At 51.2% G+C, this 16,822-nt stretch overlaps 5 protein-coding genes across 5 annotated transcripts; 2 read left to right on the top strand and 3 right to left on the bottom strand.

Moving 5' to 3' along the window:
* Positions 1-472: 472 nt before the first annotated feature.
* On the bottom strand, positions 473-1,020 carry BDV17DRAFT_142136 (uncharacterized protein). The gene has a single exon (XM_073754319.1). The coding sequence runs from the start codon at positions 895-897 to the stop codon at positions 523-525; it is 375 nt and encodes a 124-aa protein (XP_073613680.1). The 5' UTR covers positions 898-1,020; the 3' UTR covers positions 473-522.
* BDV17DRAFT_142135 (folliculin domain-containing protein) lies at positions 1,021-3,314 on the bottom strand. The gene is made up of 2 exons (XM_073754318.1): positions 2,807-3,314; positions 1,021-2,500 (listed from the first exon to the last, which is right to left on the bottom strand). Exons 1-2 carry the CDS (start codon positions 2,816-2,818, stop codon positions 1,145-1,147), a joined length of 1,368 nt encoding a protein of 455 aa, XP_073613679.1. The 5' UTR covers positions 2,819-3,314; the 3' UTR covers positions 1,021-1,144.
* A 3,224-nt stretch (positions 3,315-6,538) lies between these two features.
* grc3 (putative RNA processing protein Grc3) lies at positions 6,539-9,245 on the bottom strand (the record flags this gene model as incomplete). Its single annotated transcript, XM_073760295.1, has 5 exons — positions 6,539-8,164; positions 8,215-8,526; positions 8,573-8,696; positions 8,755-9,139; positions 9,209-9,245. 5 exons carry the CDS (start codon positions 9,243-9,245, stop codon positions 6,539-6,541), a joined length of 2,484 nt encoding a protein of 827 aa, XP_073613678.1.
* A 191-nt stretch (positions 9,246-9,436) lies between these two features.
* BDV17DRAFT_268702 (DNA-directed RNA polymerase I subunit RPA34) lies at positions 9,437-10,653 on the top strand. Its single transcript, XM_073758490.1, has 2 exons — positions 9,437-9,784; positions 9,843-10,653. The coding sequence occupies exons 1-2, from the start codon at positions 9,594-9,596 to the stop codon at positions 10,600-10,602; spliced, it is 951 nt and encodes a 316-aa protein (XP_073613677.1). The 5' UTR covers positions 9,437-9,593; the 3' UTR covers positions 10,603-10,653.
* A 788-nt stretch (positions 10,654-11,441) lies between these two features.
* On the top strand, positions 11,442-16,714 carry atg26 (UDP-glucose:sterol glycosyltransferase). Its single transcript, XM_073758489.1, has 4 exons — positions 11,442-11,867; positions 11,962-13,450; positions 13,502-15,976; positions 16,027-16,714. Exons 2-4 carry the CDS (start codon positions 12,131-12,133, stop codon positions 16,249-16,251), a joined length of 4,020 nt encoding a protein of 1,339 aa, XP_073613676.1. The 5' UTR covers positions 11,442-11,867; positions 11,962-12,130; the 3' UTR covers positions 16,252-16,714.
* Positions 16,715-16,822: the final 108 nt, after the last annotated feature.

Raw genomic sequence — 16,822 nt, 5'->3', positions numbered from 1 at the left:
ATAGTGATAAGCTGATAAGACAAGACGAAAAGCCTAAAGTTACATTACACATAGTCTAGGTGGAGCTCCTACTACAGTAGTTGGTACATATTGGTCGAACCTTATCTCGAAGCTATATTAGTCCACGACAGACATCTCATGGAGAAAGCGGAGAGTCTAATGTTTATCCATTCATCGAACTACATATGCAAGATAAGCTTTAGTTTAGTTAGCTTTTTGGTTATCTATAATCTATGTATCTAGTTATCGAGTCTGCGTTTAGTTTTACTCAAAAGTCTCAGGGTCTAGTATCTATTGATGGCCTTTGTTCCCTTATCTGTGGCCTATCGAGATTGCTATCGTCGTCTCATCTCGTCTTTAGCACCTGATTACCTAGAAGTCCCCACGCTGGTCAGCTTGTTAGAACTCAGAACTCATATCTGAGGCTGTTTCAACAAGCGAAAGGGTAGAGTTTACTCAGTTGGGAGGTTGGGAGGTAGCTAGATCCCAGACAAAGTGAAAAGAAGTACCAGAAAAGCAAACTCAACTTGATAGGAAACTGACTTGGGAGTTGGAAAGAGACCCTGGGATTAATGAAACCTTGGGTATTCGAACTGACGTACTTGAAACTGAGAAAGTGCTAGTAATACATATATTCATACAAAGCAGTAAGATGTCGCAACCAGCGCGTGTTTCATGCGGTCGTAACGACATCAAAGCCAGATACTGAAAGCGGGAAGTGAAGGGTGAAGGGTAAAGGGTAAAGAAAGGGAAGAAATCCGAGCGCTTGTCCACCCACCCAGGTAATCCGTGATCCATGCTTGAAAGGAAGAGAAAGCAGAAAGCGGAAAGCGGAAGGAAAAAGAAAACAAGACTAACGAACAAAAAGAAACGCTTGCTTGCCATAATACAATACATCCGAACTCCGTCCCTAGTCTTAACAAGGCGCCGTGGTCTATGTTGATATCATGCGTGACAACCGAAAAAGAAAGAAGACAAACGTGCAAATATCCTCCATGTAATGAAGTACAGTGGTTGTGTGAGAGTGTTGCAAAAGGTTGGTGCCTCGCCTTGATACTTCGAGTGTGATTGTCGGGTAAAGTGAGGTAGGTTGATGTTCGTAGTGTAAATGGTCGAGCCATCTCCGGTGACGAAGGGATGGGGTTTAGGCGATAACGAACCGTCGCGTTGTGATAGGGATCGGTTTCGGACCGGAAGATATATCCAAGTTCGACAGGCCAAAATCACCATCGCCATCTTTCTGCGCTGATTGGACCTGCTCCTTTCCCTTTCTGACAGTCGATGATACAGAGCGGCGATGGTTCATTTCGCCTTCTTCGTGCACCGTGCTGCAGACGAAGCGTTCTTCAGAGACGGGAGGAGAGCCAAACATAGAACCAAGTTGCTGCAGTAGGGCCACAAAATTCCCATGTATTTCCGCAAAAAGGTACTGATTGCCAACAATTTCCGTCAGATTCCTGGCTCTCACCTGACCAGGCCGGCGAAGTTGCCCATCGGGATCCATGGCGCGTCCGGTGAGAAAAGAAGACACAGGGGTGTACGGCTTGTTTCCAGCTCGACTGGCAACGTTGTTCTGCTCTTCCCGTTTCTTCTCGTCCTCCTGGAAATCCTCGGCCGCGTTGTAGATTGAGGTTGCAATGCGGTCAAAGGCGCGCCAAATGATTGGGCAAGCACGGAACGCCCTGCGCGCATCTTTGCCGGCTAATGCCACGAGCGCATAGCTGCGTCGTTTGCCGCGGGCCATTGGATCGGGGAGTCGGAAGATGTAGGCGATTGTGTAACCCGCATTGGGGTCACCGAAGCACAAGGGGCCAGAGGAAAGTCCGCGTGGGAGAAGCTCGCAGCTGAGTGTTCTAATGGAGGAACGTCGGAGAAGGGCATAATCTGCAGGGTTGGGCGGGCCCCTGAGTGAGAGATAGGTGAGAATATGGTGGTGGCAGGAAACATCCGAAGCCACAGAGGATGAGTGAAAAGAGTCGGGAAGGGACCCATGGACATGAGAGTCGTGCGCATTGTCGTCAGGATCGGAATGGCTTGACCCGCAGGAGTTTACGATCTCCCTAGATCGCAGAACAGGGCTGCCGTTTTTGCCTTTGCCGTCGCTGCGCGCAGTCCCTGGGGCTCCAGGAGGTAGCTGTTTGCTCACATCCTCTGGAAGGGTCAAGCTGCAACTTGCGCAAGTATCACTATCCGCGCCGCCTATGTTCAGTTTCTGAGTTTCGGCCGTGATCGATTGCCCTTTCAAAAAGTATGGGTAGTCTTCGATTTTATGGGGGTCGCCGGCATCCTCGACTGACTTCGGCTTCGAAGACGGAGAGCCTTTGTCGCTGGAATTTCTGCTGCGAAGGCTGTGGGACGAGGCAGTGTCATGCGAAGTCGCCGGGGTGTCTTCAGGCGAGGTTGTTCTCTCGGGATGACATTGTTCGCAAGTAAAGGGAAGCACCTGCGAGCAGATGATTGAGGTGGGACCATGTACCTCGCAGAAGTGCGTCAAAGAAAGCTGTGTAATAGAAGAGCATGGTTAGCCGATCGAGCTGTAACACATGGGTGCCCGGAGTCTTGGAAAGCGCGCTCGGGGAGTACAATTGACCACGGTCCGTCGCACAGTCATCCTGGGGTTTTATCCTTGCGCCGTGGGGAGGGCATTGAAGCGAGGTGACCTTTCAGCTCAGGAAATAAGACCACGGGACAGGCGACAGGCCATGGGTGCGATGCTCGCTGCGATGCTGAGACGATCGCATAACATTTTGAACCCAAGGAGACCATGGTCGAAATCAGAGACGTGGGATGCATAAAGGATACTCACAATGAAATCCATATCAATTGCAGATTAACGTCTAACACAGTCCAGCAACAAGATTATCCCATAGTCGCAATGCATGCTTTCTGAGTCGGAGAAGGGTCGGTTATTCCCAGTGGCTCGAAGCTATATGAACCTTGGTCAAAGGATCAAGTGGTGGCAATGACGCAGTGTCGAGTAAAGAGCAAGGTAGGTGTGGCTAGAGGGATTAGGAGGGAGTATGAGCGGATTGAAGGAGGATTCGTCGGTTGAAGCTGCAAAGGCCAGCCTCCTGCAGCAGAGACCGTGGACGTGGACGGGGAGGCGGAAGAAGATACAGGCGGAGGGGAGAGAAGATATATGGAGTAATGCGTAAGGCGTAAAGTAAGAAGATGGGAGCGGAGAGGGTCCGAGTTCACGGGTACATATAGGCACCCGAAGGAAAAGGCGAGACACCTTGGAGCAACAAAGAAGAACGAGAGGAGGAGCAGTTCTTTTATGAATGAATGAGGCATCTGGTCTTGAGACTTGAGGGGGGGCCCGGATGTGGAGTCTGGAGTCCCGTCCATGTACGAAATTACCGTTTACGCTTTTTCTGATTGGCCCCACTGAGGTGGCTGCCCGGTCTGGCCATGGCTCGACTGAACACTTACCGTACCGTACTGTAACACCATACACCGACCATAAACTAGATACAACTGTTCATGTCTTTTGAGACTTTGATGAGAACGAAAAGGGGCTATTTATGAATGCGATAAAGGAAAACATTATTCGAGTATGCTATTTTACCTCGTGGCAGGTGAGCCATCGTATCGGGGTCTGCCAGATCCCCCTTTCCGCACTGGAGCCGGACAGAAAACGGCCTTCAGCCTGATGTGCCGCGATCAATTGGTCCCAGTGGTAAGGACTGGCCCAGTTTGGAGTTCCAATGGGGCTGCAGCTGCACTCAGGAATAGTTTCCAGTCGTTGGAACAATAGTAATGAGCTGATCCAGTGTGGTAGACTGTACTCCCGAAGCACTGGAACGGCGGTACGCTAGCCCAAATTTTACGCCAATCGAAGCGCGGTGGAACAGGAAAGGAAGAAGTCAATCCTCCCAGTTACCCACCCCGGCTCTTCATGCTCCGATACCTATCTAGACTATCTATCATATCTTCACAGGCAAAAGAAACAACAAGCTGACGATCACATTCATGACAATCAGCCCGAATGGCAAGAATCCAAGAATGAGAGGCTCCTTCGAATTCCGGCTGCATGGGTTGGTGGGACGGATTCAGCCATGGACTAACAGCACTCATCACATGTCGGGACAGTTGGAGAAGGTAGATCCTGAGTCGGAGCTCTCCCCATGGACTACGGACAGACGGCCACTCTCACAGCCGTTATTTCTCATCCGCGATCCTTCCATAGCCCGATCCTGCACGGGATGGGCTCACCATTTCCAAGGCAACATGCCAACAACATCCCTCGTTGTCGACGATAAGGCCATCCCGCGCGGACGACCGATGAGAACCCCTCGGCTCCGATTTGCCAATACTTCAGGCGGCTGAAGGGATGTGATTCCTCTGCATACGCTATCCGCATGCATGCATATTACTCAATAATTACGGATCCTGGAGGCAGGGATCCTTTGGCCGGGTGCGGGATGCGACCGCCACATTCCTGGTAGGCTGAGGGATGTCTTCGGGCTGCAATTATGACGCCGCCCTGGTCGTACCATACTGAAGGATTGTGATGGTTCACTTTTCTGTCCTGAGTTGTCCATTCTTGTCTAATACTGCGATCCCCAGCATATCCTCCGAAACCAGTCCAGGTGGGGGAGTCTATACTCTGGCCTACCTGTTCCTAGTCTTGGCGCCATCATTCTGGCATAATTCCTGCATCACTATGCAGCCCTGCAATCTCCCTCTTGTCCCCAAGATCACAAGTCTTGAGCTGATCGTCTTGAGTTGATGAAGGCCTCTTCTCGCATAGGAATCGCAGCACACGACAAGTTAACAGTTCTGGAACAGCCCCACCGGTCCTAAGGCTGGAAAATGGCGCTGAACCACTCGATTCCACTTGAACTGAACGCTTCCCACAGCGGATAACTCTGGCCTTCCCCACGTGCCTCCACCCGTTTTACCACTGTTCAGTTCACTGTTCAACAGTTCAAATATTACAGAGTACAGCCACACTGCAATTACTGCCGATCCCTGAACTTCATGCGATTTTCAGCTCTCATTGCCTGGCTGCTCAAACTGCACTCTGGACTAGTGTCCCAGATGACTGCCCGAATATACTCTGGATTTCACACTCGTCACATACAGGCCTGACAACGAACCGCAGTTTAGCCGCCTCATCAACATGAGAAACCATTAGTCACCTGAAACACCCGCTTCTCCCGCATTTTATATTTCCTGCGGTATCCAGATATATCATCTTTCTAATCAAGAGAATCTAGATGGATCGACAATATGGACGGTGGACTACACCTTCGACCACTCACAGCACAGATCCAGCACTGGGGCTGGGAAAAGCTCTCCCCGTCCAATTAACCTCACGCTAGAGGGCAACTTTGAGTGATTTTATTCATTCTCATTGCTAAGTGCACCGCCAATTCGCTATGCATATACGTACTTACGCACCTACGGCGTAAAGGATAGGTCAAAGTGCCTGCCCGCCACTGCCGGGGCCAGGACACCTGCCACCTGCAGCTGGAACTGGAACTGGAGCCTGGAGCCTGAAGTTCCCAGCTGCATCTGCATCTAGTCTACATTTGCACCAGCACCTGCATCTGCATTGGCTCCGTGACAACCCCCCTCTCCTCTCCTTTTACCATTCCAGGTATTTGCAAGAGACGCGCGGGCAGGGGCAGGTGGCTTGCAAAATCTGTCTGCCGGACTGGCTGGACTCACTGGCCGGCTGGCCCGGGCTGGAGTTCGCGCATGCACTATGTGAATCTTGAACTGAACCACGTCCGCGGCATAGAACCAGACTGCTAGTCAGGATGCAGTCAGCTTTATCACTGACAATCATCATCTCAGCCCTACGTCAAACAAATCGTCACATTGACAAACATTGACTTAGGCGAAACTCTGACTTTGCTTTGCTTGAGCAAGCGGCAAGCCCTCAGCCATGGCCCATAGTAATGGCACTCATAGGTCCTTCTATTACTACGGAGTATCTGGTAGTCGATACTAATTCCGTACGAATACGATATTTTGGCCAGACTACCAACTAACTACTAGACAGGCCCAGGCTCAAGCCGAAAGAACCTCGAAGCCCAGCCGCTGAACGAACCCCCACCGACGATCAGAATTCAGAACACACCTGTAGTATTAATGAAAGGATCTCATTTCATCTCATCTCACGTTGGGCGTCGAAGCTTGGGCCGCCCTTTGCCGGTTAAACTCTATTATAGATTTGTCAAACTTTATCTTTGCTTATTCTGACTCTGCTTTCGGTGAGGGGAGATTGGGGTCGAGGATTCTAGGTAAGTTTTTGAAGGGGTTGTTTACACGAGCACCGCTGTCAGGTGCCGCGTTCAGGTGATCTTATTCTTGACTCTGGATGGGAGTCTTCGGCATGCATGGCATAATAGAGTGTATGTACAGAGTCAATGTCGGAGACGTAAGACCTGAGAACACTTAGATACTACCAGATAGATACATATCCAACCGTACGTAGAAACTATGCCCCAGGCTTCATGGAATGAACCTCCAGTCTATGTCTATGGTATATAAAAAATAAGTACCACCTCATTAGCACTTCCTTATTTCAGTAACCAACCTCGTCCTCACTATCCGGCGCGGCCTTCTTCCTCAATTTCCAGAGCGCCCGCTGCGCCGCGGCCTCATCCTGTCTCCGGCGTCCGTGGTCCTCAATAATAGTCATATAAGGAATATCCTTTGCTTGCCGAATACGCTCCTTCAAAATACCAAGAACGCGCTGTTTCTCTCCTCCATCCTCATTAACCTCCTCCTCTCCAGCCTCTTTCTTCTTCTTCATGTCCTGACGGAACCGCCGCTCCTCAGCCCTCGCGGCATAATATTCCTCCGCGACAGCCCAGTTGGGGTTATCGACTGCGCCGCGGACGAGGACGAGGGCGCGTCCTTGCGCAAGCGTTTCGGCGAGGCGAGATGGGGGGATTGGCGTGTGTAGGTCGAGGGTTTGCGTTGTTGGGTTTATAGATCGGATCAGGGCTAGGCCGAGGCTGCGTGAGGAGGACGGGTGCAGGGGTGTGTCGCTTCCCGGACCGAGGGTTAGGTAGGGGAGGGAGTCTTTTGTTTGTGTTGTTAGGGTGGGAATGAGGGTTGAGGGGGTGGTATGTGGGTATGAGGGTTCGTCGTCGTCGAGGTTGTCGTTCATGTCGACGTCATTGACGTCGTTGTCCTCGTTCTCGCCGGTTTCGGTGGGTTCTGAGGTTTCAGCACTCTGGAGATCTGGTTGGGGAGGTGGTGAAGGAAGGGCATTTGGTGATTCAACAGCCACAACGCCCACAACAGCGCCTTCTAGACTCTCTACAAGAAGGTCAGGGCTGATCTGGGACCCGAGCGTCATGATAGCATGGATTCCACGATTCGGACCCGCATACTTGACTTGGAAGGGTCGGGTCTTGAATAAGGGTCTTTCAAGCCACATGGGCTGGTTTACGCCCTTTGGCTGTGCCATATGAAAGTATGACTGCATTTGCATTGACCGAAGCTGGGCGCTTGAGCGGCTCACGAACTCGGTGGGCTGGGAGGGTAAAATGGTCAGTGGAGTTCGAGCTACACTGGCTGCCTGGCTGAGCGGTTCGACGACCTCCATTGGTCCCTTCTCACTCATGTACACGACGTCTGAGAGACCAAGTGACCGGATGAGGTACGTGGCAACCTCCAGACCGAGACCGAAGATCCAGCCAGGGTAATTGATGATGAGAGGGCATTGCGGGTATGTTGCGAGTAGAGCTCGGTACTGCTCCATGAGATTCGTAGCAGCTGTGACGTAGTGATCGGGGTCTTCCTTTGGCGATGTCGCGCCGATATGGTGCGCTCGAACGATTGATCCGTCGCGCTCGTTGTCAAGAGACGGATGCGTGAATGGTGGTCCGAAGACAGGGGAGCGGAGATGAGCAAGGTAGATTTGGCCCATCGGTGAGAATTCGGGCTGGCCTGGGTCAAGGTCAAGGAAGGCGACGCCGTCGGTGTTGTGGTAGATGGTTTCGGTCTGCGGTGCTGGGCTGAGGAGGTGGTTTAAGAGGTATCGGCTGAAGGTGGATTTTCCGGACGCCTTGGGACCGCAGACTAGGACTTGGAGCCTGCCAGATCGTTGTGATACGGTTTTTATGGCGGCGCTCCATTGCTTTTCTAGGTGGAGGGGGCGGAGGTGTCGTTTCAATGAATCGTCTGCGGATGTATGGAGCTGTACAGTTTAGCTTAGATGTTAAACACGGCAGGTGGAAGAATGCTTACAACGGAGAACGTCCTCTTCGCATTTGGCCCAGCCGTCTTTAGGCTGAGCCTGTCCGCTGGCGTAGTCCCGCTGTTCCACACGCGCTGGTATAGAGGCGACAGATCTCTCAAACGGGAGATTCCGCTATGGCAGGACTTGAACTCAACCTCGGCCGCGCCACCGACGCCGGTGACACATTTAATCACAGGAAGCGAATGGGTTGAGGGAGCGTAAACTCGATATACCCGGGGAGAGGGGTGTAACTTGGCACCCATCAAGCTCACAACCCCTCGTTTCACCCAAAGGTCATAATGTCCGATGAGAACTATACTCTGCAAAGTATCAGCACAGTCCTTGAGCAATATGAAGTATACGTACTAGCTTCTCCCGAATGTGGACGCACAGAGTTTGTTCATCGCTGTAAACAATATTGCTCTTGTTCAACCGCATCTTCGACAGAGGAAACTCCATGGTCAATGTCGGATCGGCGGGAGATTCGTAGCTGCGGGCGTCAGCAAAGCCCGAATTGCCCAAGTCATGAGACTGGAATATCTACTAACCCATCCTCAGCTGCAGGAACAGCGATGACACCGGCTGAATTCTCCTCCACAGCATCCTCGCCCTCTGACGCCTCGCTAGAAGTCTGATCTTCACGGTCATCAACAGCAACCTCCACTTTCTTCGTGCGAGGCTCCCAAGTTCTACTCTCAACCGTTTGCGGTACCTTCTCAGCCTTCACGGTCGTCTGCCTTGTCGTTCGTCTTGTCGTCCGCTTCGCATCACCTTTCGCAATCAATTGCGGTTGGGTTTCGTCCAATGAGCGTCTCGGCTTCTTGGACGGCGGTTCGCTGGCGGACTCTGTAAACGTACTGGTCTCGGTAGTGACCGTCTGTGCCTGCGCCTGTTGCTGTCGAGCTTTGCGCGCGGCGACTGCACTGAGGGGAGCTAGAAAATCATTGTAAGTCTTTGCGACGGGTTCCGCGGACGGTAGGCGAGGGGTGAAAGCTAGCTTACCTGCTGCTTGCTGTTTCTCAGCCTTTCTCTTCATCATGTTTGAGTCGGCTGAGCTCTTATCTCGAGATCAATAATTGAGAAAGCTGCGGAGAGTTGCGATGAATTTCCTCGAGCATAATTTCCTGCGGAGATTCGGCGGTGGTCCGTGCTCTGCGGAGCAAAAAAAAAGATCGCTCGACATTCAAACTCGCGGCTTTCGCAAGCTTCAACAACATTTACACCACTACTCAACAAGCCAATTCAGGTACAGGCGAATTGATTCGCAGCAACCTTCTCGGTCGGTGCTGTATTAGATTCTGCCAGCGATCTCGAATCTCTCCGCAGAGGCTCAGGTGCGCTTCGGAAAGTGCAATTCGCAAACCTCGAGCATCTCCGCTCGAACACAATGGCGACCAAACCCGTGAAAGAGTCGAAGCCGACTCGCGAACAGAGATCAGAAAGCGAATCAAGCTCATCCGCCGAGTCAAATAGCAGAGCCGAAGAGTCGTCGACTTCCAACTCAGATAGCTCCGGCAGCGAAAGTGGGAGCGAAGATGCGAATGAGTCTAAGAGCCAGAATGAGAAGCCAGGTCAAAAGTAAGCCATTTACAATAGTTTCAATCCGTCAATCGATAGCTAACTATTCTGTCTCCAGATCACAAGCACGATTCCGCGCTCCTCAGCCCTACAAGCCCCCGCTAGGCTTCAAATCCGCTAGCAAAAACCAATCGCCTTCCTCAAACATATCCTCCGCCCTATCCTCTCTCAACGGAAAGCAAGTCTTCCACATCACCGCACCTGCCTTCCTCCCTCTATCCAAAGTCAAGGAGGTCTCGTTAGCGGGCGCTCTTAAGGGCGAGCCAATTCTAGAACACAAGGGCAAACGTTACGGAATCCCAGGAGACAGTTTAGCGCATTCACAGGGCGACGGAAACAGGCAAACCCTTTACTTGTACGACTCCAAAGCGCAAACATACCACAGCACCGTGACGAAGGTCCCGACCTACCACATCCAAGAAACGATTGCTCTTCCCGGCGGTGCAGAATATGAAGAAGCTACGGTCAAGGCCGCGAAGGCACTTGAAAAACCACCAAGAAAACAACCCAAGAACCTGAAGATGCGCTTCCGGCCTGTCGGTAGCGGTGATGCGCCGCCAGAGACGCTGGGTTCAAGCTCGGAAGAGTCAGAGGGTGAGGAGTCTACGTTTAAGATGCCCCAGGGACTTGAGAAGGAGAAAGAGAAAGAGAAGAAGCGAAAGCATCAACAGACAGAAGGTGATGGGAGCCAGGGCGCCGGGTTGCCGAGGAAGAAATCCAAGAAGCATTCTTTGGATAATGTTGATGGGAAGGAAGAGAAGTCCAAGAAGAGCAAGGATCGGGATGGGAAGAAGCGGAAGAAGTCGGAGAAGGCTTGATTGCGTTTACTTGGTTGAAGAGAGGTTTCCTCAAAAGCTTAGCGATAGATTGTATTTTTTTATACTCCATGGCATCACGATCTATATCACCTGTGCGCATAACCTTGTGTTTTCTGCGGTACTCATCTGCCGTACGTTCAGTCATGGTCTACTCGATAACTTGGCGTTCAGTAGCACGACTACTCGGCGAGAAATGATCGTAGTTGTGCCTTCCAGGGAGCGAAGGGTCACGCGGAGTGAAGTACTGGTAAGGCTTTAAGAGGCGTCGACGCAAGATAACCTTTTGATATCCCGCGTTAAAAGTCTTACGGGGGAATATCACCAGGAGTCAGAGTTGAAGCACATGTTGGGAGCTTTTAGGGTTGGGTGCTTGGGGCAAAGGCTTGGGTTGAATCCTGATTTTTTAGTCAGAGACAACTCTCAACTTCCCTTGCAAGAGCATGTCTGGAGCAACCTTCCAAGCTTACGAATCACAATTCCCTAAATGAGTGACTCATGACTCTGTAGGTAAGTAGTTTACTGCCTATGGTGGCCATTGCTGGGTACATAGACGTATTCTGGAGGATTTTGGCCGTTGAGACTTCGTTCCTCGAGGCAATAACCAGAAGGCGCGTTGCTGCTTGACCCTCGTATGTAGAGTTGTAGACTGATAGGTCGACCCGTAAGTGCAAAAACGTTGATATCAGGCGGCAGGAAGTACACTGGGACTCTGGAGACTGGAGACTCGAGCTGGAGAGAAAATTCGCTAACCTAAAGCGGCTAGATGGGTCCGTCTCCAGCTCCGTGCGGCGTGACGCAGGCTCCATGAGGATCTGCCTTCCGGAGTCGAAATGAAGTACCTTGGACACCGCAACGCAAATGTGCTAGATCCGAGGAGCTTCACCATCAATACTGTTCTTTACGTGACTGAAGATCCCAGATGACATAAACGCGTCGGGAGACCTAATAATTGGCCGGACTCAGCATCCTCATCACATGCGACAGCGCTGATTGGGCCGGACCTTTGCACATGGACCAGCTGATACAGACAAGTGACGCCAGAGACGAGACCATCTACAGTTGTCGCTGCATCGCCCTCGCCTAGCTCGACTTGCCTCACTCACGCTTCTCAACACAATCCGTCCCCCTATCTTGTCATTTCTCAGGACCCTATCTTCACCATCCACCACCCAGAATGACTCAAGAGCCTCGACCCGTGCTGCTTTGACGGCTTGAGATACCCGCTCCGAACTCCTTCTAGCCCTTATCAGTTCATGGGATAGGCAGTGGGTAGCTCTCCCTTGTTCATGCACCTGCCCTTCCAGCTCTTTGTTCAGCTGATGGTGACAACCGGTACTGATCAAATGATTATTTACACAGATTGGTTCATTCATTTTCGTTCGGCGTCCTCATCGTGACCTTTAGCGACTGCTCTATACTCAAAAACGCCACTGGGAGTTTGTCACCTGCCCGGCGTTTCATTCCGCTCCTTGAGAACTCGTCTACAACCGCTTGTTCCTACAATATCTCCACTCTCAAACCCACGAAAATGCGACCATCAATAGACAACACAAAGCGTCGAGCAGAACAAGGTTCCAGCGCGAGCGGTCAGTCAACTCCCACAAGACGCACTTTCACAAGCTCTTTTCCAGATCGCTTGAAGGAAGACCAGGATGATTCTCATATGGACTATACTGCACCACCAAGCGATGGCATATCTCGTGGTGGCATGCACTACATGCAGCAATCTGTATTGTCCCTGATTGCTGCTGTGGGTAGCCGAACTGACTCCGGGGCGCGCTTTGATGGATCTAGCGATAGCGAGGAAGAAACAGAGGCAGGATTTGGGAAGCAGCCTGAGATATCTTCTGGTGAACAGGATACTGAGTCGCCGCAAGCGGATGCTACCTTACAGATACCGTCGGCTCCCCAAACCAGGAACCACTCAAAGGAAAGAGGCCGCCGTCATCGAAGGTCAATATCAGATCCCAAGCTCTTTAGGCCCTTTAAGTCAGCTTTGATCAACCGGAGAAAGGAACAGGGAGCAACGGGGTGCCCAGAAAACTCGACAAGCGGGAGGTTGTCTCCGTTCCCGGTCCTTCCACGACCACGCAGCGCGACACCGCGAGCTGCCCCGATACTGAGTCGCATGGTCGAGGCTCGGGCTCTTCTAGAGAGCGAGAGCCAGGAAGAAAGCTCTCAGCACTCTGTCGAAGCGAAGAAAGACAGCGCCCCAGAAGAAACCTCAGCGTCACCTCTCTCTCTTCGCTTGATGGAGATGTTCCGCTTCCCCGCACCCGAGAGGATAATTGTTGAGTATCCATGCTCCTTGCTGCAAAGCATGCTTTTGCAAGGTTACATGTATGTGACAGAAGGGCACGTCTGTTTCTACGCCTATCTTCCCAGAACATCCACTGTTGCCATCAGATCAGGCTATCTCCACAAGCGTGGTCGAAGGAACCCTAAGTACAACCGCTACTGGTTTTCGCTGAAAGGAGATGTTTTCTCCTACTACGCTGATCCCAACAACCTTTACTTTCCCAGCGGTCAAATCGATCTTCGATACGGCATCTCCGCGTTGCTCACCGAATCCAAAGAAAAAGGAAAGACATCGAGAGACTTTCAGGTAACGACTGACCATGGAACATCCTACTTCAGGGCAGACAGCTCGGCGAACGCTCAGGAATGGGTCAAGTCCTTGCAGAAGGTCATTTTCAGGACACACAATGAAGGTGAAAGCGTAAAAATTTCGTTTCCGGTTGGCAACATTTTGGATGTGGAGGAGAGTCCTATGGGCGAGTTTGCGGAAACCTTCAGAATACGCGTTGTCGAAAGTGGAGAGACCTTTGCAGTCGACGAGGTATGCGAGGTATGTTTTATACACAGCCACCATCAATGCGCTCTTCTAACGAATTTACAGTATTATTTCACTTTCTTCAAGTCGGGTCACGACGCGGTCGATCTTTTGAGAAGCCTTATCCGCGGTACTCCCACAAAGAATCCCTCTCGAAACGAATCACCTATACTAGATCACGCAGTTCAAGAATCTGAAACTGGTATCGAAGGCTCACCGTCGAATTACCAACGAGACTCAACAAATTCGTTCGACAACTCGATAGATCAGGTAGCTGAGTCGTCGGAGGTGTTGCAGTCGGTGACAGACACGACGGAGTCTGCAAGTCAAATACTTAACCGGAGCGACGTTTTCCAGTCCCCGACAATCCATACTTGGGAGCAGCGGACCTCAGATGGTCACCCTACAGACGGTATGGGCGCGTCGATAACAGAACACGGCCTTGATGGGCTTTCTCTTGCACGGGAGGGGCCCGAAATCCAGTATGCCATTAGCGACAATGAGCAGGACTCAAAGGATGAATCCCGACTTTATTCTCCAGCTGCTCTGAACGACCTTGTAAGAGCGGGGGCATATCCTCTTCAGCGAGCGGCCGGGCTTGCGGGGTATCTAAAGAGCCGGTCAAAGGAGATGAGCAACCTGCTGGCGACTGAATCAATGGGTTATATCGAAAAGGTGTCGGGAATGTGGGTAGGCGGCCGAAGACATTACGGAGACACTGAAAGTGTTTTACCGGACGACCGTGCTTTCTACACTCAAACCGCAGAGGAAAGCTTGCGAGACGCAGAAAACTTCCGGTCTCATTTTGCCTTACCCCCCTCGGAGAGACTTGAGGCAGCCTACTTCGCATACCTGCACCGTGCGCTTCCGCTGTATGGCAAGATCTACATCAGTCAAAATAAGCTTTGCTTCCGTAGCCTCTTGCCCGGTACTCGAACGATAATGATACTCCCACTGCAGGATATCGAGAACGTCGCGAAGGAGAAACGCTTTCAATTTGGTTATTACGGACTCGTCGTTGTTATTCGAGGCTATGAGCAAATATTCTTCGAATTTAGGACCGAAGACGCCCGTGATGACTTTGCTGTTACTGTACACCAGAGGCTTCAGTCTGCCAAGTTTCTAGCTGAATCGGCTGTGTTGTCGCAGCAGGAAAATCATGAGTTCGACGATGCGGGAACTGAACACAGGAAGTTGCAAGAAGCCCGCCTGAAGAACGCCTCGGCAGACCAAACACTTATTCCGCATCTCAGTGAGTCTTCGGAACTTCGTCCTGTCTTTGATGACCCCCGTGCCTCAATCGTCAACTTCAAACCTAGCCAGCCTCTGAATATAACATGCCTGACGATTGGCTCACGTGGTGATGTGCAGCCCTATATCGCTCTGTGCAAAGGCCTTCTTGCAGAGGGGCATAAACCGAAAATCGCGACTCATGCAGAATTTGAATCATCGATTCGGGAGCATGGCATTGACTTTGCCCCAGTCGCCGGCGACCCGGCCGAGCTTATGCGACTGTGTGTAGAGCATGGAATGTTCACAGTCTCTTTCCTTAAAGAAGCTAGCTCTAGGTTTGGAGGCTGGGTTGACGAGCTGTTGACGTCTGCATGGAAAGCGTGCCAGGGCAGCGATCTTCTCATCGAGTCACCGAGCGCAATGGCTGGAATTCATATCGCCGAAGCACTAGAGATTCCATATTTCCGTGGGTTTACAATGCCTTGGTCGAGGACACGAGCATACCCTCATGCATTCGCGGTGCCTAAAGGACATAGAAAGGGCGGGATGTATAACTATTACACCTATGTGATGTTCGACATGATGTTCTGGGCGGGTATCTGGTACCGAGTGAATAACTGGAGGATAAAATATCTCCAGCTCAAGGCCACCAACTTGGACAAGATGCAAGCCAACAAAATTCCGTTCATCTACAACTTTTCCCCTTCCGTCGTGCCTCCACCTTGGGATTTTCCTGATTGGGTCCGTATAACTGGATACTGGTTTCTTGATGAAGGCTCTGACTGGAACCCTCCGAAAGAGCTCGCGGACTTTATGCAGCGTGCGCGGCGAGACGGGAAGAAGCTTGTCTATATCGGGTTCGGATCGATAGTTGTTCAGGACCCTGCCGCTATGACACGAACTGTTGTTGAATCGGTCCAGAGAGCGGACGTTCGATGCATTCTCTCCAAAGGATGGTCAGATCGCCTCGGAGTTCCAGCCAGCACAAAGTCAGAGATTCCGCTACCGCCTGAGATTCACCAGATCAACTACTCCGTTCCGCACGATTGGCTCTTTTCAAAAATCGACGCCGCCGTACATCACGGTGGTGCTGGGACTACCGGGGCGAGCCTTCGTGCCGGCATACCGACAATCACGAAGCCCTTTTTTGGCGATCAACATTTCTTCAGTGGTCGGATTGAAGACCTAGGAGTCGGCGTATGTATGCCAAAGCTCAACGTCAGCGTGTTCACTCGCGCCCTGTGGACGGCTACTCATGACGAGCGTATGATTGTGCGGGCGAAGCAGCTCGGGGAGCGGATACGCAGTGTAAGTTCTTCTCGTTTTTGAAAGAAATAGGCATTTCTAACCCATAACAGGAGGACGGCGTTGCCACAGCTATTCAAGCCATCTATCGCGATCTCGAATACGCGGCAGACCTATCTCGACAGCGGGCTAGTGTTTCATCCATGGCAAAGAGCAAGTATGAATCTGTGACTGTGGATGGAGACCTAAACATAACAGAGATGGATGGCAACCCCTTGAAGGAAAACCAGGACGACGGTACCGATGATTGGACTATGATCAATGAAGATACATTGTGAAGGTTCCAGCCAGAGCTGGCAACAAAAGCGACCGCAGATGCTGGAAATTTTCCTCAATGGTCCTTTTTGGGCAGTAGGTGCGCGTCATTGCAGGCCTTCGCGGTGTAGGTTCCTTGCCAACTGAGATTCTACCTTCTTTTACGATTTACGATATTACCTCGATGCTTACGATTCTCCATATCGGTTTATTGTTTTTTTATCGTTTGGCGCTTCCGTGACTTTACTCTTGTTCTGTTAGGTGTCTTCCTGCTCTGTGCCCTTTTGCATTGTGATCTTTTTTCCCTAGAATGTTTGTTTAGAGTTGCTACTCGCCTACCGTGCGCACAACTATGGCTGTGCTGGTTAATATGCTATGGTGCGCCTGATTTGGTTGAGCATCTAGAGCAATGTCTATTGATGCCTGCTCATGATAAACGACGGAGTTTACTGGCTTGGCTATGATAAATCTAATATTTTCGTTCTCCTGGCCAACTTTCCACCTCGGCAGCTAGACCTCTAGACTACAACAGCATGTTGCACTTGAAAGTTGGCAGTATGTACTTTATACCTACGTATAGAGTATAGTGTGGGG

This window comes from Aspergillus undulatus (genome assembly GCF_047715775.1).
Source record: "Aspergillus undulatus strain CBS 261.88 unplaced genomic scaffold BDV17scaffold_39, whole genome shotgun sequence".
In the NCBI taxonomy this organism is placed as follows: Eukaryota; Fungi; Ascomycota; class Eurotiomycetes; order Eurotiales; family Aspergillaceae; genus Aspergillus; species Aspergillus undulatus.
The sequence above is the reverse complement of the archived record's forward strand: the minus strand, read 5'-3'. Positions and strand labels throughout refer to the sequence as shown.